Genomic DNA, 22,531 nt, shown 5'->3' with positions numbered 1-22,531 from the left:
TAGCTCTCATAAGCCGTCCGTGCTAAGATGCACAGTTGACAAGCAACTATAAGCAGAGGCCAAATTTAAAGAGAACTTTGGAATTTTATTAGAACTCTTCAGCGTGTTACCTTTGCATAAATTATTTTTGACATTGTATTGCCCTAATTTATTAATTATTAAACTTCCACTAACAGCATTTCTCTGCTCCTTACTAAAAACAGGGGTGTGGGTGTGTGAATAAATTTGGAACTGGGAAGTTATACCGTTTATCAGATCAGGCCTGGCTGTCAACTGGGTAGATTCAGATGCTTGAGAGCTTTCTTGTGTCGTCTTTTCAGTATTCTCAACTTCAGTCGATGATTCCTCTCTGGCATGAGTTTCTGCTTTCATTTCACTGTTGTCTCTCACTGTTAATGGTTCCTTTGAAACTTCTATAGCAAAGTAATAAATTGCCACTTAAATATACACCTCGTTGAATATGTTGCAGCACAGATGTGTGGTAAAAATGTAAGCTGTCCAGAATTAATAAATGCAGGTTTCTTTACTAAAAGGAAGAAAAGAAACTTGCATCCTTACAGTAGCCTCGTTAACATGTCTTAAGTCACAGTTTGTCTTAAGTAATAGTTTAATAATGAACATGTTTCCTCCTTGCTGCATGACAATTTGGGTGGCTTTTACTATGCCTGTTTTGGTCCCCTGTAATTTCACTCCATGTATTAAAGTCCAATTTAATGTGTCACTGTAAGTAGAAGAGAGAAAACAGATTCTAGACAATGATTCACAGTGCAAGAGGTGCCTGGATTTGAATTGCTACTGCTTGGGGTTAAAAGAACAAGAACAGGTTTTATTCAGAATGGAAGCTTTACTCTGTTATTAAATCAAGGATAAATGGAAATTAGTAGTCCAAAGGTCTATCCTAAACCACCACTCATGAAAGATTCAGTGCAAAATATAAACCTGATACAAGTTTTTTAAAACTTAACATAGCTTCAGCTTCTCCTTACCGTTGGTAATACTTAGGTCATCTAGCAGATCAGTCTGAAGTTGTAACTCAGCCTCTCCAAGTATCTTCAATACTGAATCGGTCGGGCTCTTGCCCCAGACTTTTCGTTGGGGTTCAGCAGCGTCTAGCTTAATAACCTCTCCCAATGTCTGTGCTGTAGGGAAATATTTAACACGTTGACATAAAAAGCTTTAGGAGGGGCTTCCTCCCCCCTTATTTTCAATGAAAGACAAAAGAGTAATGATCTGTCAGTGAAGAACATACCATCCCAATTTAATTTATTCTTGAAGGGTATAAAGAGAACAAAATCTACGATACACAGATGCAAACCAATACAAATGTTTATTAAAACAAAACATTCTGATTCAGTGCAATTAGATTAGGTTAAATGCAATGAAATTAGATCAAGAAATCTGAGAATTAATATTTCCTTTCCTTTATATATTTTCTACAGCAAAAGCAATGAATCGGAGAACAGAATTTTTTTAAGGTAACAACTCTCTCTCTCTCTCCACTAAGTGAAAAAGCTCTCTTTAGGCTTTAGGAGTGGAGTGGTAGGGCCGTTTGTCACTCCTCCAAAATCTAGATGATAATAATAATAATAATAATAATAATAATAATAATAATAATAATTTATTATTTATACCCCACCCATCTGGCTGAGTTTTCCCAGCCACTCTGGGCGGCTCCCAACAGAATATTAAAAACACGATAAAACATCAAACATTAAAAACTTCCCTAAACAGGGTTGCCTTCAGATGTCTTCTAAAAGTCAGATAGTTTATTTCTTTGACATCTGATGGGAGGGCGTTGCACAGGGCAGGCGCCACTACCGAGAAGGCCCTCTGCCTGGTTCCCTGCAACCTCACTTCTCACAGTGAGGGAACCTCTAGAAGGCTCTTTGGATACAACTTCCAAAATAAAGACAGAAGACGCAATATAACTGGAGAAGAGGGAACATTCCGAATGGAATGTCAAAGCTTATGGCACAGGAATCCAAAGGGTTTTTATCTATTGCTCCCCTGCCACTCCTCCCACACCCTCAAAACCACTGGAGCCAATTTTGAGGATGCACAGGAGGCTAGAGAAGGGGAGAGAAGAGGAAGGGGAAGTTCCATGGTGAATGAGGAAGTTTGCTGTGTTGGATACAACCCAAGGTTTATAAGTGAGCTGGGAATTCCAGTGCACAGAAATATCACAGAAACCATGTAGTCCACAAAATGGGTGGTAATATATAATTCAGTTTCAAGCTGCTAACCGCTGGACGTGAAACACTGCAAAAGGTCTGCACCTTGTTCACTGCCAGTTGGGGAACACACAGCTGCTAACAATTTGTGACATAATTAGGGTGAGGGAGGAAGGAAGTGAGAGAAAAGGACTTGTGAATGGAGAGTAGACTTAGGAGAAAGATTGGGTCTATTCAAGCTATGTGGCTGAACAGTTTGCAACTTACAAATCTTTGAGGAAGCAAGTTCAAGACTAACTTAAGTAGGATGGTATTACCTAGTAAGTGCAATCTTTGCAATTCACTTGATTTGGTTAACAAACTTAAATGAAGTCAACTTACCCTCTGTACCAGTGAAAGATGCTTCCATTGTTAATTGTGCTAGAGGAACCACAAGTTGAGCCCCAGCCTCCCATTTCTTACGATCAGGTGGAACCGGATGGTTTTCTTCTTGATGCTGGTTCTTCTCATCAGGCAGAGCTACCTCACAGATGTCTTTAGGTTCATTTTCCTCTTTTATATCTACCTGTGCTTTAAGGTTTTCATTCAGTCTTCGGAGTATGTTTCGCTTGTTCTGAAGCAGGAAAGAAAAAACAAAACAACCCATTACATAAAAAGCAAAATCTCTAAAAAAATGAAGTACAAAGTAAAGCTGAAGTAATTTAACTTACTTGAAAAGCAACATCAGGTTTTGCTTCTACTGAGGCTTCCTGGATGACCGACACATTTTCATCCTTTAAAATCCAAAACATGCAACCAAACAACATGAAAGACTGTGTCAAATACAGTAATTAGTACAAGAAAGAACAGCGGGGAAAACAATGCTTGCCATTAACAGCTGTGCAGTGAATGTTTCAGCATACTATTGTTGACGTATTCCTTGCAGGCAGAATTTCTACAATGGCAATGTTAATCTATGAGAAGGCCAATTTTCATGCCAATTTTTCACACAAATCAATTTGTGTGTTTAAAAAGCATGTAGAACACAATACAGTAGTGGTTTTGTGCGTGCACAGACAATTTTCATTCTTGAGAGGAGCACTGAGCATCATATTCTCTTCCTGACACTTGCACACTGAATGGACATACATGTGGTTACTGCTTTGAAATATACGACTTACCGCGCCCACTTCCTTCAAAGCGGATGTCATGGAGATGATTTGTGGTGAAATGGGCTTCATCAGCCTGGTAGGGGAACCTCCACCTTCTTGCTTGCCATGTGTGGGACTTAATTCTGCAGCTCCCATGGGGTTCTTTATCCCTTTGGCTACCAGCTGTGGGTATAACGTAAAATGTGCTACATTTCACATGGCAATGATGAAGTGTTAGTGTAACGGCACTGCCTGTAGGCTGCATTGTGAGAGGGAAGGAGGCAAGCAAACCAGCCAAACCAACTAGCTCTTCCTTCATCACCACTGCCACCAAGTGGATATAAACAGAGATAAATGCATCCAGCTATATGTAGTCTAGACTGTTTCCCTAACCACACCAATGCTTATTAATCTGCATCCCTCTGTTTAGCTAAAGGGTCACTTTGTGGTGTTCTCCTGGCTTTTGTCTGCTGCAGTGTCCAGCTATGCCCTCAACCACTCAGCACTCAAAATATTCTAGAGCGTCTTCTGTCTTGCAACTCTTCAAGTTCCTGACTTCACAACTAACCATCCTATTTTCTAGCATCACTTCTGTACAATATATTCACTCCCCTTCCCTACCATTTGGCTAATCATAAAGAGAGTAGACTCCTGATTAAGTTTCTATTTCATCTTAATGAATCAGGCTCCTAGGCTGAACTTTTGAGCCTCCATGGCACAACTTGATGAAAAACATCCCCTTGTAGTTTTAACTTTCCTCTGAGATTTTGACGCTCCTATGCAAGACAGCCTCTAAAATCAAAAGCTACCATTTTGTAACAACCAAATAGAAAAGGGTAGAACAGTTTCATTCCTTCCCAGCCAGCTATCACAGAAAAATATAAAGCTGCAAGAGTTTTGCTTTAAAAAATAAATAAAAAATGAGCAGCTTCAGACTGATTAACTGACCAAATTCTATCACTTGATTTCTTCTTTAATTAAGACATGATCATTCAACTATCTAGATTTTTTAAAATTGGCCCTATTCCATGGACATGACAGTCGGATATGAACTCTCTGGATCTACTATTATTAGATTAGAGCAGTAGTTTGGGTTGCTAGTGGTGAGTGTTCTCTGCTCTCTGGCAACTTGCTGCATCTCCACATACAGCATAGAACAGAGTCATTAAACACAAAAAGGAACTTAACTTTTGTGAAATATGTAATGTTTTTAGAGTTCCTAGAACATCCCCAATCACTCCAGAAGTGATGTAGTGCTATTTGTACATTTTTGGTGTTGTGCAACTGGGGAGGTGGAAGCAGTTTGGGGGCTCTTTAAAATGTTTATGCGGGCAATAGTGATGATCCTCTATTTCTTATCCACATTCTTGTGCTTTCCTCAGTACTACATGAGAAGATAAACATACCAGTCTACTACAAGAAGAAATCCATGCACACTGTGGCATCATTAAAGTGCTCCTGGACTGAAGTATGTGTTATAATCCAGCAGACTCTACTACTTTTTCTACCCAAACAAGATTGGGTAGATATATTCTAGGTCAGGCATAGGCAAACTTTGCCCTCCAGATCTTTTGGGACTTCAACTCCCATCATCTTTGACCACTGGTCCTGTTAGCTAAGGATGATGGGAGTTGTAGTCCCAAAACATCTGGAGGGCTGAGTTTGCCTATGCCTGTTCTAGGCCCTAGATCCCATCAGTAAAGGTTAAGAGCACACTAATGCTAAAAAAATGAATGAAAATTAGTATGCAAAAGACATTAGGCTGTCAACACTTACTTCCAAGACCTCTGGAGATACAAGAAGAAATTAAACAATACTAATCTAAGCTTCTAAGTGTAAATTGCATCAGCAGAGAGGAAGTGTCAAAATTCATCTTTCTTACATGTTCTTCCCAAGCTTTCCTCTCCCTTTCGTATGCTTCTTTTCTCTTCCGTTCTAGCTGTTCTTTCAGGACTGCAGCCCGGGCATTTGCTTGTGCCTTGTAATGTGACCAAAAAAGAGAGCAACTTTTCAGCAAGGGGCACTCTGCTTTCTAAAGGCCAGTGCATGTACAATATGTTGCACCAGCAATTACTTACACAGCTCTTCTTGAAATCTACATTAGAAAGGCCCATATACACTTTTGCTCAATAACTTCCAGACTTTACAGAAAACACATTTCAGGATCAATGTGATAGCTTCCATCATGGTTGCAGCTTCGTATAGCGCTACAAGACAGTAGCTGGAGAGGCACAGAAAGACGAGGAGGAGCTACAGCAGCACCAGGCAAGGAATATTGAACATGCTCCTGAAGGTCCCCAATCGCAACTGATGAGGTGCAGCAGGCATGGCAAGGACCATGTACACCAATGTGGTCAGCACCGGTGACCCCATCTCACTTCACTTCCTGGCCCTACACCATAATTGTTCCTGCGTTCATCTTCCATGAAAACATTTCTCAAAATGTGATGGAACTTGCCATCCATTGTGGCACTCAGAAGGTCTTAATGCTAGTATGTGCAGAACAGTGCACAAAACAGCTCTATTGGCTGTTCTGTTTTCACCCACTGTTTTTGTTTTTTAATCAACGCAGCAAGTTCTCCTCTACCACTCTTTCACCATTACCTTCAGCGCTTCAATTTTCTTACGCCTTAGCTCTGCTTCTTCATCTATTTCATGTACAGGAGAACCACAAGCTTCATTCTGTAAAACAGTTGTTCTCAAATTTATATACTTAGCAGACTAGTAACAGAAGAGAACACTGCAAGCTATACTAATACTTTTTAAATCTCGTAAGTTTCATTAAATTTCATGCACGGAGCTCTTGAGGCTATATATTATAGTTTCATAGTCTTGACAGGATTTGGAAGCATGATAATGCATACAATTTTGAGAGGATTTCCTTTGGAAATTCCTAATAACTTAACCCCAGGGAAATGTGACCTAACAGGAACTTTGGGACACTTTCCAAAAATGCTCGCAAATATTCCAGTAAATTAAAATTAGTCATATCAGAGTCTCTGCAACTCCCAGTTCTGAAGTCTAATATAATCATTTATATTCTATGCATTTGCAAGTATGGAATCTTTCATTTTTTGAGAGTGGGTGGGTCTTTTTCCATTTTCATAACTGAAACGAAATGAGAAGCAAGAATCTTAGGGTGGAATTACAAGATGCCCTGCAAGATCTTCAACAAGTCCTTACACCAGTCTATTGTCCCACCCTGCCTGAAGTCGTCAACTATTGTCCCTCTGCCCAAAAAATCCACAATCAGTAGTTTGAACGACTACAGACCAGTTGCACTGACTCCAATCATCATGAAGTGTTTTGAGAAACTGGTGCGCCGTCATATTATTTCCTGTCTTCCATCAACTTTTGACAACTACCAGTTTGCATACAGGGCAAATAGATCCACAGAGGACGCTATCACCACCACTCTCCATGCTGCTCTGTCCCATCTGGAGCAGCCGGGGAGTTATGTGAGGCTGCTGTTTGTGGATTTTAGCTCAGCTTTTAACACCATTCTCCCCCATAGACTGGTGTCCAAGCTAGAGGCGATTGGACTCTCCAACTCCACCTGTCTCTGGGTTTTGGATTTTTTGTCAGAACGTTCTCAGAGGGTTAGAGTAGGGTCACATATGTCCACAGCCCTTAGCCTTAACACCGGCTCACCACAGGGTTGTGTGTTGAGTCCCCTGCTCTATGCTCTCTATACGTATGACTGTACAGCCATCTATTCCAGCAACAAAATCATCAAGTTTGCTGATGACACTACGGTGGTAGGGCTCATTTCAGGAGGGGATGAGTCCGCCTATCGGGACGAGGTGGAGCGGCTCTGTGTTTGGTGTGGAGAGAACAATCTGGCTCTTAATACGGCTAAGACCAAGGAATTAGTGGTGGATTACAGGAAAAAAAAGGCGGACATTCAGCCCTTGCATATCAATGGGGAACGGGTGGAGAGGGTGGCGGAATTCAGGTTTTTGGGAGTAACTATCGATCAGGGCATGACTTGGAGCGCAAATACCACTGCTCTGGTGAAGAAGGCCCAGCAGAGAATTTATTTCCTCAGACTTTTAAAGAAGAACAATCTGAGTGAGAGACTGCTGGTGTCCTTCTACCGAGGCTCCATAGAGAGCATTCTTACATACTGTATTTGTGCTTGGTTCTCCAGTTGTACAGCTAGGGAGAGGAAGGTGCTCCAGAAGGTCATAACCACAGCACAAAGGATTATTGGTCAACCTCTCCCATCCTTGGAAGAATTGTACGGTTCCCGTTGTCTTAGGAAAGCAAACAACATCCTGCAGGATTCATCTCACCCGGGATACAGTCTGTTTGCACTACTGCCGTCTGGCAGGAGATATAGAAACATCAAGTCAAGGACAAATAGACTGAAAAACAGTTTCTACCCGAGAGCTGTGGCCCTTTTGAATGCTGTAACTCGATAGTGTGACTTGGGAGATTGATGGGTGTGGGTGTGGGTGTGGCTGGAATGTGGTTTGTGGGTTGTTGTTGTTGTTTTGCTTTTGTTGTTTTTAAGGGATGGCATCCAATTTCGTTGCACTTGTGCAATGTTGCACGTGTGTAATGACAATAAAGAATCTATCTATCTATCTATCTATCTAATATGGTATTTGTTTAAAAACTTGCCACGAGACAACTATAACCAGTGGGGAGCCATATGGACTGAGCGCTGCAGGATCAAAAAGAGCCAATCTTTAGTAGCCTGGCCACATGTTGCATCAACTCTTAGAACTCTGTCTCAAATTTCCAAGCAGCCACATGAGCATTTGAATACTTGGTTCACTGATAAGGGCCATAGCTGAGTAAAGCAAATGCTTTGCATGCAGCCATGGTGGCATAAAGCCTTTCCTTGAAGAGCTGGACATCAAGAAAATTGCCACCTCGACATCAGAATCAGTGGAGCTCTACTTGACAGGCTAAGAATAAACAATTCAGTTTCATCTAACAAAGCAGAAAACAAGGCAAACGGAGCTATAATAAAATGCTTTCATGGTTAGAATCCTTGCCTTTTCTCCACGAAGTTTAGCTTTAATTTGCTGGCGTTCGTTGAAGTTTTGAAGTCTAATTTGCCTTAGTCTTGCCAAGTATTCCTGAAGGAACATAAAATTTAAAGAAGTGTCAGAGGAAAGTTGCAGTAATGCATATACAATGTGTGTCAATTTCACAACGTGGGAAATTAATGGAACAACTCTCTTATGGAAGAGTATCAACGCTATACTTCTAAGTGATTTCAGCGGACCCATCACTGGTGGCCTAGGAGTTGTGGAGGAGAGCTATTAAAAGACAATGAGGGCAAATTCTGTTTTAAGGGAATAGGAATGATTCACTTCTGGTGACTAACTTATGTGACAGGTATGTTAATTCATCTATGGGACAACTCTAGGAGTTGCAAGTTGAAACTAATTAGAATGCCAAGGAGGGGCCCTTTCCTCTGATTATACATGACAACCCATGCAGAAAAAATGAGGCAGGAAAGGGTTCTATATGTGCAATGAAGGCAGAAAACATGCAGGAAGCATACCTCTTCCTCCTTGTTTCTGGCTTTCCTTCCTCTTGAAGAAATGGGCCTGCCTCCATAGATAGCTGTCAGGTTTTGCAGGGTGCCCTGTTCACCATTTAATGTATTAAATTCAAGAACGGTTGGGGCCACCACATTATCTAACCTTATATTTATCAACATCTACTATTTTTTTCTCAATGAATGGCTAAGATAAAGCAAAAATACACTCTGCGTTATTTAATTACCCAAGCTTCACTTTTCTTGTTCCTTTGTATCTCATATTTTAGACTGTGCCTTTAAGACTGTAACATCTGTTCAGTTTAGAACTTTGGCATGCATTGTTGGAACTTCACTGCCACAATGAATTATTAGTGTATAATTGCTGTATATTGAGTCAAGTGTCAACACTTTGTTTAAATGAAAACAAAGCTTTATTGCAACATGGTTTAACATGAATGCTTTTGGTTAAATCCCCCTCAGAAACCTTCCAAAAATCTTCAAGCGATTGTGGTGACATAAATGCATATCGCTGCCCGAGTGGCATATTATAGGTGATAAAGTATTGAAATTTGTTGCTATTGATTTAATATGGTGCACTTGGGTAATTTTGGAAAGGCAATAATTTGTTGAGTCAGTCAAATTCTTACCAATACCACATAAGGGTAATAATCACAGAGGCGATCTCTTCTTTTGCTTTGTTTCTGCAGAAGGCAGCAAAGATTTGGGTCCTTTGATAGGATAGTTTGATCTAGAGCAAATAAAGTCTGCTTGATTCCAGAACAAGCTCTGAGCCACACTCCCCGAGTACTAAGACAGGAAGTCGAGTAGTTCATCCACATGGTGGGAAGACTAAGCAGCAACCATTTCCCCCTTACACCTAATTAAAGTGTAAAATATAACAAACTCCCACTGGTTCTAAAGTGTGGGCTTTTCATATCTGTTTCTGCACAGCTGTTCTTCATCCGAATGGGATGCTGCTTTCAAACTGGCTCATAATTGCATGCAAGCAGATACTGTATTGACTGGTACAAAAACCTGTGTTGCATGCATAGATGATATTGGCTGTAGTGCATAAAAGTTTCCAAGTTGTCAGAGTGCTCACATTTCTCTCATATTAATTTACTGATAGCAGCACCTTAAAACCTCACTAAAATTATCTATTACTCTAGAGGACCAAGAAGAAAAGGGTGTGAACTTGTCCTAATGTAAGTTATAGGCTTTTTAGATGGAGCTACTCTTTCAAAAATAGATGGGTGGTTCATTCCAGCCTGAAAAACATGACACAGATTTCACTATCAGAGATTGAAGGAAGGCGAACAGGAAAGGTAATGGAAATTCAGGTGACAATTTGCCATGCCATGGCAGTTGCTCCTCCTAGAGGAGGGGAAATAAAACATTGCTCTATTTCCCCTCGTATGGAAATGGGGTTTTGTGCATGTACAGATCACTGCCACCACCTAGACAGTGTAACTCATATGCTAACGGTAGTTTTTTTTAAAAAAAAAAAGCAATGGGAAACTTTAAGTGTATGCAAACTATAAAAAGGATCATTAAATTCTTCTTTCTACACCAATATTCCTCTATCTAGCCACACCTCACTCTTTGACCTGCAGTGATTATCAGGAATGTTCTCATTTTATGGTGTAGACACATTTTGTCATGAGTAGAGAAAGTATCGGCCAGTAAATGCTCTAAACCATGAAGACATGTGTCTGTGACGTGGAATGGGTGTGGACCACAGAAGCCACCACCATAATACCAACCAAAACAGATCTCAAGCTACCTTTGGATTTATAATGCCTCGGGGAGAAAAGTCAAAGACTTTTTATAATAATGATTTAAACTTGATTTTCGTATCTGAGTGCCAAACCCCAAAAGTTGGCAACAGATTTGCAGTGAGAAACTGAAAGCATTTTTAATTCAGGTTTTATTGCTGTTTTCCCCATGCCCAAAGTAACATGAACACTTGAGCACAGTGGTTATGCATGGCACAAACCAGAAGGAAAATACAACAATGGCTCAGTTTATGGTAAGGTATTCGAACTGCCGACCATCTGATCAGCAAGCCCAAGAGGCTCAGTGGTTTAGACCACAGTGCCACCCATGTCCTGGCTCAGTTTATATATATATATATATAGTAAGAAACTATGCTTTCCTGGTGCATAAACAAGTCACAGTAGGTTCTGATCTTTCCAACTCCCACATCCTGCTCTCCTTTGCATGTTAGAAGCTAACTGGAAGATTTCTGGTTACAATTTTGAACAAACCAGGGCTTCCTGTAATGCCTATACTTTGGGAACGGTGGCTTGTTTGCTTCTGCTCTCTTTTTGCACATGAAAAAGGAAGAGAGGGAAAGCACATGAGCCTGAGGTTCAGCGTGGCTTACTCATACGGTAGCCATGATTTTCCATTAAACCTGAAACAGGTCAATGAATTTTTCACATACAAAGCTTCAGCTACACAATAGGTTAAAAGTGGCTAAAAGAGCGTGTGCTGCATAGCTGAACTTTGAACTGAGGTCTAAGATAGTACCTTGGTCACCCCAAAGAGCTGCATACCAAAGTCTACATACGCTGCAAGGGTTTCTCCTCCTGAGAGCAGCTCTCCACACTACCTGGCAAGCCACCTTTAAATACTGGTGCAACATCAGGAAAAAACTTTTCAGATACAATCCTAGCCTCATTTTCCTAACTGCAAGTTCTACTGAACTCAATGGGACTTGCTTCTGAGCAGAAATGATCAGGGTTGCAGCCGTAATCAGGATGAGTGAGAAATTTCATTGCGCAAATTCTTCTGTTAGCTTAAAGATACTTCTTTGGATTGCATGATTTGCAAGCTACTGTCTCATACCACCAGCCCGAATAAAAAATAAGATTCAATATAGCTATAGGAAGCGAGTCAACTACTGGGAAGATGCAGAATCTAATCTTTGTGGATTACTTCTAACACAGTCCTAAAGTTTAAGAATTACTACTGTCCTGCTTCAGAGATTAATAGATTTTACAAGTTCATGTGGAAATTAACTGTTAAAAAAATAGAATTCAAATGTTGATACAGTAGGAAAGTAAAATTTCATACCATATGTCCTTCAGCACGAGCTTTGTTTTGCATGGCTTCTCTCTTCCTTTGCCAGAATTCCTCAACTTGCTTAGCTCTTTCTGCAGCTACCCATCCTTTTTGCCTGAGTAAAACATTTTACGAGTTTGATTTACTTGAAATATATATATACACACACACCATGATGAGGAACTGGAACTAGTAGGAAAAATACACTGAATTTAAGATTTCAGCAGACTTCAAATAAATGCAGCAACATCATTCAGCACTTTATTGATCCAAGATAAGCACTTAATACAACAGGTGGCTAGCAAGCGACAGTCAAGTACATTTAGAAATATATTCGGCTAACCACTGTACAGCATGGGTCAAGTGTAAGTTTTCTTTCTTGGGCAAGGTCCTAGAGCTGATGGTCATGGGTGCTCTTTAGCCAGGCTTTCAGCCTTCTATCATCCCTGACCATTGGGCCATTCTGGCTGGGGGCAATAGGAGTTGGAGTCCAACATCTAGAGGACATCAGGTTTTCCAACCCTGGTCCTTAAGGAAAAAACACCCTTCCTGCAATTTTCATTTGTTTGAGAGTTTTTAGATTGCAATGAAAGCACACAAAATACCTACCCCAGCCTTCCCCAACCTGGTGCCCTCTGAAGGTTTTAGATTCCCAACTCCCACAACCATGTCTCAGCTGGCATGGTTGACAGCCATGGATGAGGGGAGTTGCAGTCAAAAACGTCTGGTGACAATGAGGTTGGGAAGGTTTTTCTACCCTCTTGGAATTGCTTTGGAAGACAAATTTAAACAAGAAGCAATCCTGATGGCTTAAAACGAGGTCTATTTTTGTTTAAGGCTGAAATGTATTCTCCATAATATACTATTTGCATCATAAGCACTGGAAGAGAAATTACAATTATAAAACACAACAGCAGTATTGCAGCAGAAGTGTACAATAAAATCTTAAATCCATGTTCTTCAAGCCTCATCCTGCCAGTTTCTGTTGCCTGTCATACAGGCAGGCAACTGTCGAGGCCTTAAAAAGGGGCAACCCATGATGTGTGAAGTAAATACAAATGTATCCTCTTGGACAATAGCCAGATACAGTGGTGCCTCGCAAGACGAAATTAATTCGTTCCGCAAGTTTTTTCTTCTTGTGAGTTTTTCGTCTTGCGAAGCACGGTTTCCCATAGGAATGCATTGAAAATCAATTAATGCGTTCCTATGGAGACCGCTTGCCAGGCTGGCGGTGCAGAGAAGGGCTTTTCTCCCCACCGCAAGCCTTCAGGACAGGTACGGGAACAGAGGGGAAGGCGCGCAGCGCTTCTCCTCTGTTCCCGGGGCTTGCGGTGGGAGGAGGGTTTTTCCTCCCCACCGCCAACATTCAGAACAGCATTCCGAAGGCTGCCGGTGGGGCGGAGAGACCTCCTCCCGCCGCCAGCCTTCGGAGCAGCCTTCCAAAGGCTGGCGGCGGGAGGAGGTCTCTCCGCCCCACCGCCAGCCTTCGGAGGAGCCTTCCGAAGGCTGGCGGCGGGAGGAGGTCTCTCCGCCCCACCGCCAGCCTTTGGAGGAGGTCCGAGGACAGTGGGGAAGACGCGCTGCGCTTCCCCGCTGTCCTGGAGATTTCCCTCTGGGCTTTCGTCTTGCGAAGGAAGCCCATAGGGAAATTCGTTTTGTGAAGCGCCTCCAAAACGGAAAAACCCTTTCATCTAGCGGGTTTTTCATCTTGCGAGGCGTTCGTCTTGCGGGGCACCACTGTACAACAATTTGGTTGCTATCCAATGGGTCACTGGTCTTCAACTACTGGGCCTTGCCCTAGCGTGGCTCACAACATTACCACCACACAAATATATGGGTAAAACATTATGAAATGAATCCCCTAATGTTTGGGTTAAAGCTGTGTAATCTGAAAAAAGTTGAAGTTTACTGCTCCGGATTATATAATCTAGGAAATATAAACTGAGGATAATTAGGCACTTTTTTTACTTGGACCCTCCCCTGCAATTGTTATACTGCTTGCACAATATACTTGTGCAAGCTTTTTAACTTATTAAATAGGTAAGCATTTTGGTTCCTAAAGAAATTAGTAATATCATATAACAACTCTCATCTAGATAGGTGGGCAGATGATTATGGTGTATCTATGACTGTCATTCACACTCTAGTCTTAGTTATTAAACTAAACAGAGACAGAAACCTACACACACAGGACAGATCCACACATCATCAGTCCAACCTGTTTGCACTGGCTTGTCTAGACACCTCCTCCAATCTTTTCATTCTTTTCCTAATTGCATCAGCATCAGGTGAATGATGATGAACTGCAGGCCCATTAGGAACTCCTGCATGAATTCCAGGTGGTCCTCTGTAGATAAATACGCATAGCAATTTTCATTACTTTCATCTAGAATGACATGCTCTTTCCTTTTTAACAAAGGCAGACATACCTTTCAATAGGTTCTGGACCATGTTTCTCTCTCAATTCAGCATCTCTTCCCTCTGTTACTTTAATATTTTCCTTTTGTTGCTGCATCTGATCAAAAATAGCATGATAGTGTTCATATTGCCCTCGACCAGGCACAGGTAAAGGCACAATAGCTCCTCCACCTCCAAAAAACGGAGCCTAGGAATTTAAGAATAAGCTCTCATGTTATGATTCCAATGCTCTCCTTAAGGTAATAAAAGTCAGATTTAGATACTGTAATTAAGAACCTCTAAACATAAAAGTGACTTCTGTATTACAACATCCAGCTAGTTGGCAATACAAAGTGGCTTTCAGTAATTTCTGACAATTATCTGATTACTATCAGCAACGGAGACCCATACACACTTGTGTATTTATTCCTATCCACCTTGTGGCTTCCTTTAAAAAATAGAAATGTTACATATTCTTTGATGAAGAGTGCCATCTACAGCACTGTTAAGTGTCTCTCTTTTGACCAGAGCATAGGATCTACACAAGCATTCATCTCACAGCACATTCTGATCAACATTGTGCATTCGTAGGATTGCATCTTCTGCAATGGTTCTAGAAACCCACACAAATAAATTCACTGTAACATGAAAAAATGTAGTCTTCATCCTTGCATAGGTTTGGATTAGACCTAGTTGAAAATTACAACTTAAACAAACACCTGCAAATTTGGGGGTGGTTTTTTTTTGGGGGGGGGTGTCCATTGTATCTTATGCTATTTTGCACCCAACAAAAAACGTGGCCCTCCAGAATGCCCTATCCAGCCCTCAGGACTCTCCTCAGCCCCCCCCCCCGGTTTGTACTATTCCCTCAAGAACGTTTGCCTTGAGAACCTTTGAAGCATTTGTGGCTGCAGTGTGTTCTTGGACTGTGACAATGCTTCTTGCCTGCTTAGATGGGAGGGAGGTGTGTGTGTGTGCGTGTATATATGAATTTCACATGGCTAGAACGGAACCAACTGTACAAAGGTAACAATATTGGGTCCATTGTTCAAGAAGGTGGTTTCTGCACATGCTGTAGAGGGAATCGAGGGGCAAATGGGACTTGTCAACCTGGCAAAGTAGCTCATCTAGGAGAAGGAAAACTCTGACCCTAAACCTCTGCTGCCTTGCGGGATATCTTTGGGAGAAGAAAAGGCTAAGGAGTAAACCCTACACAAATCTGGAGTGGAGTCCCCAAGATTGTTGGATGGTGCCTTGTACGCCTCCTTCTGGCAACTCCAAGCTGGCGCTAAACGTATTGCTCTGCTTTCCTTTGGACCGCCTCAGTGAGGCCAAGAGGAGGGCCTTGTCATCTGGGCAGCCCAGAACCTCCATAAACACTGCCCAGGCTTGTGCCCTGGGGAGATCACTTTGGTGTTGCTAACACAGCAGTTGGACTTTGCCCCCAGAGGTGCACTCCACTGTCTCTTGAGACAGATGGATGCCAACAACACCTGTTGCTCTGCCATTTTTGCCTCTGGTCCTGCTGACCACTGGTGTGCAGCCTCTGGAAGATTGCCCAGAGAGGAACGCTGCCTCAGTCTGAAAAACATTCCCCTCTTCTGGACTAAAGGGTGCTGGTAAGAGCTTGACAAGCACCTACAGATTATTGATAAGGTTAGAAATAAGGAAGAACAGGTGTGTCCGCATATACATTTAACAGCAGCTACCAACCTTGATTTCACCACTTCCACCTGCACTGAGCACATTCCTCCATCCTTGCTCCCTGGCTCTGTTTATTCTTTCCATCTGGAAAAGAGGACGTGTGTGTGAGAAAACGGGACTCCAAAAATTGATGAATGCTCTGAAGATGAAACTTTAGAGTTAGAAGTGGAAAGTCAAAAGCATTTTACCCTTTCCTTCTCAAGTCTTCTCATCTGCTCAGCCTTGAGGAAACTGATCTGTAGGATGTTTTGAAATGATAACGTATTACGCCAACCAACTGCTATGGTAACATATGAGACATATTCCTGCATTCCATCATTAAAAACAGAACAAAAATAGTGACTCTCTTTAATTTACCTGTTCACGCTGTCTTTTGTCCTTCTCAAAAATGTCATGTCTTTTCTTTTTAGCAGCTTCCTGGAAAATAAATACAGATTCAAACCCTGAGCCATTATTTCCTGTGAATTAGGTCAGGATGGTTAGGACTTCATAGTAAGAGTCATATTCTAGAGGTTTTAATATCTAATATACACACACACACAGATAGAAATATATATAAATAAGGTTAGAGGATATCTAGTGGAAGGAAATAAGGAGGAAAGGTTTGAAGGTTTTGTTTTGTGTTTAAAAGTATTTTGCTTAGTTTCCTTAGTTTCCATGTCTTTATACCTCAAACATTTTCCTCCTTTCTTCTACTGGTTTCCCTTTCTTCACTGGAGGTGGAGGGGCCTAAATAAAAAGTGAAACTACAAATTAGAAGGAATGCATGTACCATGTGCTGCAGAAGGTAACTGAGCATGGAGAATCAATAACGCAGGAATAAACTAAGTTAACTTTGCAAACTTGCTATGAATCTTACAGTTTTGGCCTCTCCATGTGCACTGAGAAATAAAAACCACACTTCGGTCAGTGGATCTTATTGTTGGGAAACTACACTTCGGACTTGATTTGATTTCTATGCCACTGACTCCCTAGTAAATGCATCAAGTACTGAAGCCTTAATGTATTCTCAGCAGTACAGACAAAAGTGAACACCATTTTTCATCCATTCATTTTTCTGATTGTCCAACAGTGTGCCAAAGACAGCAGTACTGATACAAGTATTTTGCTGTTTTCAGAGTTATTTTGTTAATAGAAAACAAAACATAAATAAAGTGCATCTCTATTCCTCCTCCCCTGCCACATCATACCAACTAACTTACGCATGGGAGACTGCATGCTATTTTTAATGCCAAGTAAAAGCCAGTTGGTTTCACATCATGCATGGATCATTTCAAAGTTGCCAAAAGCTATCACTGTTTTAGCATAGACATATAAGGAAAATATTTTACAGACTTCCCAAGTAGAGTGACACAAAAAAATTTTGGGGGGGTATGCTCATAGATTACTTGATGCAGTCAACAGAGTGGATTCCTGGTGGTGGAAATTGGCTGGAAGCCCTAAAACAGGGCTTTTGGGAAGGCTGGGCTTAGGATCCATTGGATCCCTAGCCAATCCTGCTGCATCTCATATTGTAAATAATAAAGAAAAAGACGAAGTCAACAGTGGATGACACAAATTTAAAAAGTCAAATAAAACAAATCTGTTCAAATAAAAAGCAAATGAGATCCTAAATATTTAAGATGGTGCATGTACCAACAGGGCCAGTATAACATCATAACTTACTCATGAAGACCCACTAGGCTGTGCCACTTTATACTTTGAAATACCAAATCAACACTTTGATTCCACTGAGTTTATGAAGCTTGCTTGTTGATATAGCATTTCAGGTTTTCTTTTCAGGAATGTTTACTGAAAGAGTTTACTTGCTGTTATTTTATTATATGGTCTTTGTACACTTTTTACACTGGGTGGAACCAAAACACGCCATAACACCTTCCAGCTGTGTTATGGGCCTTAATGCAGATATAATTGCATGCAGCGATATGTGAGCAGGTCCAAAACTATTCACAGCCAATCTATACTGGAAAGTGGGTGGAAAGGCAACAGATGCCACATTGGATGCCTTGCATCTGAATGCGCATCACAGTGCAATTGCAAAGACTAGTTACATACCGTGTTTCCACTCCCACAAGGGAATCTATCGGTTGCTGAAACTATGCCCGTGACAAGTTGACACAAACAAAATGCAGTTAAGGTTTAAAAAACACAAACACCAAAGTCCCAACATATAACATACACTTTCTCCACCTCCCTCATCAAAAAGATATACTTTTGTTTCATCGCTGAATATTTTATCTCACCTGTCGGCATTTAATTGAAGGCTTCTCATAGGGCTTTTTAGCTGCATCCCCAGACTTCTTAAGCATTAAAGGCACTCCATATTTAGCAGCAGGTTTTGTGATTTTTTGAGCTGGTGCAGCAGAGGCCAAGTTTTGACCTTGAGCTGGTCTCTTTGCTATTCAAGAGAGAACACACACACAAAAAGAACTCCTTTACACAACACTGGGTTTCTTTAGGAATCTGTCCTAAGACTAAGGAATATTCAAAAATAATTCTCTTCCCATCCAGAGTTAGACATGCTGATATTATTTGGCTTAGGTACAACACACTCCATAGAAGACTGAACTGGTTGAATGCTTATTTGAAAAGAGGAAGAGAAGACACAACTGTTATTCCTTACTTACTTACGACAAAGATTGGTAACCTTTTATATTCTTGCTTTCAAGTCTACCTGTTCCCCACCTGGCCATGTGCCAAAAGCAACCTTCATCTACATACCTGGCAAAAGGAATAGTTTATTATCTTAACTCAAAATGCTCTGGCTATAAGCTACATATTTGGAACTGACTTTAAAGCAATATTGTGTTGTTTCAAACTAATTACTTGTGATGTAAGTTAACAATAAGCAATTTTTATAACTTGAGAAATTTCCCTTTAATACTGTACTGCTATTGTGCACAAAAGCTGATCTGTGAAAACTCATTTCAAAACCAAGTTTCTAGATGAAGATTCCTTTCCTTATGCATAGGCTATCTTGGATGAATAAAAATAAATTCTAAATTAAGGGCTCTAAACATCATGAATATTCTGCATTTGCTACCGTCACCTGATACTCATCAGGTCAATGATGTATTGGAATCAACTAAAATGCACCTAAGAGGATTTTTTTTCATATATTACCTGGTCCAGCATGAGGTCCAAACTTCTGAAATACTTTATGGCTAAATTCTTCTGCAATAAGCTAAAAGAGTAATTTTACGTTAGAGAGTAACACAGAGTCTAACAGTTACTGAATGACCAATAAATTGAATAACTGTTTCCATAAACATTTGTTCCAAAAAAACAGTGGTACCTCAGGTTACAAACACTTTGGGTTACAGACTCCGCTAACCTGGAAGTAGTACCTCGGGTTAAGTAATTTACCTCAGGATGAGAACAGAAACCGCAGGCCACTGGGAGGCCCCATTAGCTAAAGTGGTACCTCAGGTTAAGAACTGTTTCAGGTTAAGAACGGACCTCCAGAACGAATTAAGTTCGGAACCAGAGGTACCACTGTAGAAGAGTATATATAGATAGCTGTACCCTAACTTGGATGTTCACACCTTTTTAAAAAGCTGTTTACTAGTTATGAACCTGAACTCAAAGTCATAGGAAGTTCTTAAGAAGAAATGTATAAAGCTCATTCACCTTGTCCCAAAGACAAAGTACATACGTGTTGAGTTATTACATGTTGGATACAGATTGCAATCTTTATAACATTTCATCACATAAATGGCCATGAACACACAACCAGCATACAACATTTCAATGAGCCAAGAAAGGTCATGCAGTCACAAGGTGCATGTCTGAACCCTCCATGGAAGCTCTCCATGTGGCTTGAGGAGGGGACCCCGTTAAGCTTTAACTTAAGATATTTTATGCTTTTAAAAATGTACCTAATTAGAAAGGTATTTAAGTATTATCGATAAATATTGTTCAAGTATGCTTCAGCATGCTCTATTCAAGTTACTTACACATATGACTATGACTCTAATCTCAAAGTCTTATCTAAAATGTTGAGGCCCTCTTTTATGTCAGGGCTGGAGAACATTCTCTCATGGGCAACCTTCCAGAGGTGGATGTGGAAAAAGGGTGTGATCAGACACACACGACTCTTCAGGCAAGCAAGGGATAACTCAGTGTTAATGGATACATTCCAGCAAGGTAAAAAAATCACTAGACACAGAGCAGGACCCATGAGGGTGTGACTGCAGTGGGAAGATGGCCTGGGCAAAGTCCCAAGGGCATGATAGAGAGGTGTGAATTTGACCCCGGGGCCTGACGTTCCCCATCCCTCCCTGTATAAGTAAACTACTTTATTTATGTATAAGTATCTTAAATAATTAAAGTTTGAATTTAAAACGGTGTGTTACTATAGACACACACACACTGCTGTACAGTGGCATTTCAGTGTTCTTATTCTGTAGAACGATAATCATAAAAACACAATAGTAACTAATTTGCTAAGACACATTGATATATTGCACATAACTGAAAGACTTCTTAATTAACAGAAGCAGCACGTTTATGATGGGCTTCTTAAACTTATTGCACAGAAGATCATTTGTAACAATAGGTCCAAGTACATACCTGGGGTGTTAGAAATTTTTCAATACGCTTAGCTATAAAAATTTTCTCCAATATGGAGTTGACTGATGGCCTATCCCTAGGATTTCTTTTAAATAACTGTGAAATCAGACTCCGGAGGTCATGGGAATAATGCACAGAAACAGGAGGAAATGATCCGGAAATTATCTTGAGTACCAGATTTTTCATATTTCCAGCTTCAAACTGCAGAGATAAGTGCAATTTGTATGTATTAGACAGTAGTAATGCCACAGCAAAACAGCAAAAGAAGACAACTGAATTTCTTAATGCTACAAAAATCAAAATTACTTTAATATGCATTTTCAGTGGTCTAGAAAATATTCTCAATTTCCTTTTAGTCTTGCATTTTATCCATAAAGATTTTCCATATTGTTTTCCCACTACCCTCTTATCTTAAAGCCAAAATTGCAACCAGTACTTTTTTCTTTAAAAATGTTTAGGAGTGCTCTCATTTTCCTACTCATATTGAAATACTGCCCCTCAATGAGGCCAAACTTAGATTCACAAAATGTTTAGGGGTATGCGTACCCCTGCGTCCCCCCAGAAAAAAAGCACTGGTCAAAACCCATTGGGTTCAATGGTGGGTGTGACTGCCAAAGTCATTTTTCCCAGAATCCCACCCTCTTTCCATTTATTCATTTTTTTAAATTTGCCACACATGTAAAGCTGAATGCATACAGGTTAAATGTGTGCAAGTTGCGGGCTTACTGTAATTGCTCTAAGGCTGAAGTTTGGGGGAGTGAAATTCCCTCCATTTTAAAAATCCCATCAACAATTGGTACATTATCCAAGCCAGCTAACAGCTGTATTTGGGGCTTTGACTTGTGTCACATGCTGTTACTTTAAATCTTATCATGGGCATGCAATTATCTATTACTGTAGTTCAATTCTCTCCTGCCAACCCCTCCACGTAACTACAAAAAGTAGACGATCAGCAGAACACAAGTGATTTTGATGTCAAAATACCTAAAATAAAAATATTGCATTTTCTGGGCATTGGAAAAAGAGTTTCGTTTATAAAGTATTTAGAAATGTCGACTTACTGCATGTTTCAGTGTGCACATTTCATAGAGAACACAACCAAGAGCCCATATGTCACTAAAGAAACAAGACACAGAACATTAGTTTGCACAGACCCCTAGATGATCAATAGTCTAGCTCAGGCATAGGCAAACTCGGCCCTCCAGATGTTTTGAGACTACAGTTCCCATCATCCCTGACCACTGGTCCTGTTAGCTAGGGATCATGGGAGTTGTAGGCCAAAAACATCTGGAGGGCTGAGTTTGCCTATGCCTGGTCTAGCTTGTCCTTGAAACTTGGGTTGGCTTGTATTACTTTCGGTCACCTTATTAAGTTCAGCTATGCCTATATACATATGTACATTTCAGCTGGGGCAACTTCTGCCATCCAAATGGTTATCCACATTTCTACGGTAATGTAAATTGCAATGGCTGAAATTCTGTTCACTTGTGCAACATGCACCATCTAAGCAACAATGTGGACCTTATCAGCCTGCTTATAGCTTTTTTTTTATTATTTTTCATGAAATTTTTATTAAGATTTCCTTAGTAAGATTTTATTAAGATTACGACAATGAAATTACAACTACAGAAAATACAAATCAAATAAGTAAAAGATAGAGTTCTCTCTTAAAAGTAATTATTGCCCCTTACCATACACAGAGGACAGTAGCTTATTCTAGCCCTCACCTGGAATATTTCCTTTCTCCTCCTATACTCTCACCCTGGGAGACCAACATTTCCTGTCTTTCATCCAGGGTCCTCCATCAACCCATATATCACCCCCATGAGTATACAATCTCTGGACCTTAATAAAGGCCCTCTCTAAAGAGAGAAGAAAAAGAAGAAAAACAAAGGAAAAACAGAAAAAAGAAAGAGACAACAGAAAGAAAGAAAAGAAAAAGAGAGAAGAGTAAAATAAAAAAGACAAAAGAAACAGAAAAACATTCTAAA

The 22,531-nt window shown here is 40.5% G+C and overlaps 1 protein-coding gene across 20 annotated transcripts in view; it reads right to left on the bottom strand.

Annotated features, from left to right (window-relative positions):
* The window catches only part of NEK1 (NIMA related kinase 1), a 43,361-nt gene that overhangs the window by 13,461 nt on the left and 7,369 nt on the right, over positions 1-22,531 (bottom strand). For 6 of the 20 annotated variants that reach the window (XM_083631047.1, XM_083631048.1, XM_083631049.1 and 3 more), the window contains 20 exons: positions 21,602-21,656; positions 20,541-20,741; positions 19,092-19,152; positions 18,212-18,366; positions 16,638-16,697; positions 16,326-16,385; positions 16,157-16,204; positions 15,978-16,052; positions 14,297-14,472; positions 14,086-14,214; positions 11,880-11,982; positions 8,823-8,906; positions 8,308-8,391; positions 5,906-5,983; positions 5,184-5,279; positions 3,332-3,484; positions 2,882-2,944; positions 2,553-2,784; positions 987-1,139; positions 246-413 (listed from right to left, as the gene is read on the bottom strand). In XM_083631047.1, the coding sequence (XP_083487173.1) occupies positions 246-413; positions 987-1,139; positions 2,553-2,784; positions 2,882-2,944; positions 3,332-3,484; positions 5,184-5,279; positions 5,906-5,983; positions 8,308-8,391; positions 8,823-8,906; positions 11,880-11,982; positions 14,086-14,214; positions 14,297-14,472; positions 15,978-16,052; positions 16,157-16,204; positions 16,326-16,385; positions 16,638-16,697; positions 18,212-18,366; positions 19,092-19,152; positions 20,541-20,741; positions 21,602-21,656 (2,234 nt within the window). The remainder of the gene's footprint in view (positions 1-245; positions 414-986; positions 1,140-2,552; positions 2,785-2,881; positions 2,945-3,331; positions 3,485-5,183; positions 5,280-5,905; positions 5,984-8,307; positions 8,392-8,822; positions 8,907-11,879; positions 11,983-14,085; positions 14,215-14,296; positions 14,473-15,977; positions 16,053-16,156; positions 16,205-16,325; positions 16,386-16,637; positions 16,698-18,211; positions 18,367-19,091; positions 19,153-20,540; positions 20,742-21,601; positions 21,657-22,531) is intronic. The other 14 variants (XM_083631037.1, XM_083631035.1, XM_083631036.1 and 11 more) reach the window with 7 other exon arrangements.

The sequence above is a fragment of the Podarcis filfolensis genome (assembly GCF_964270895.1).
Source record: "Podarcis filfolensis genome assembly, chromosome: 9".
NCBI classification, from domain to species: Eukaryota; Metazoa; Chordata; class Lepidosauria; order Squamata; family Lacertidae; genus Podarcis; species Podarcis filfolensis.
Note: the sequence above shows the minus strand (reverse complement) of the source record. Positions and strands in the feature narration are given on the sequence as shown.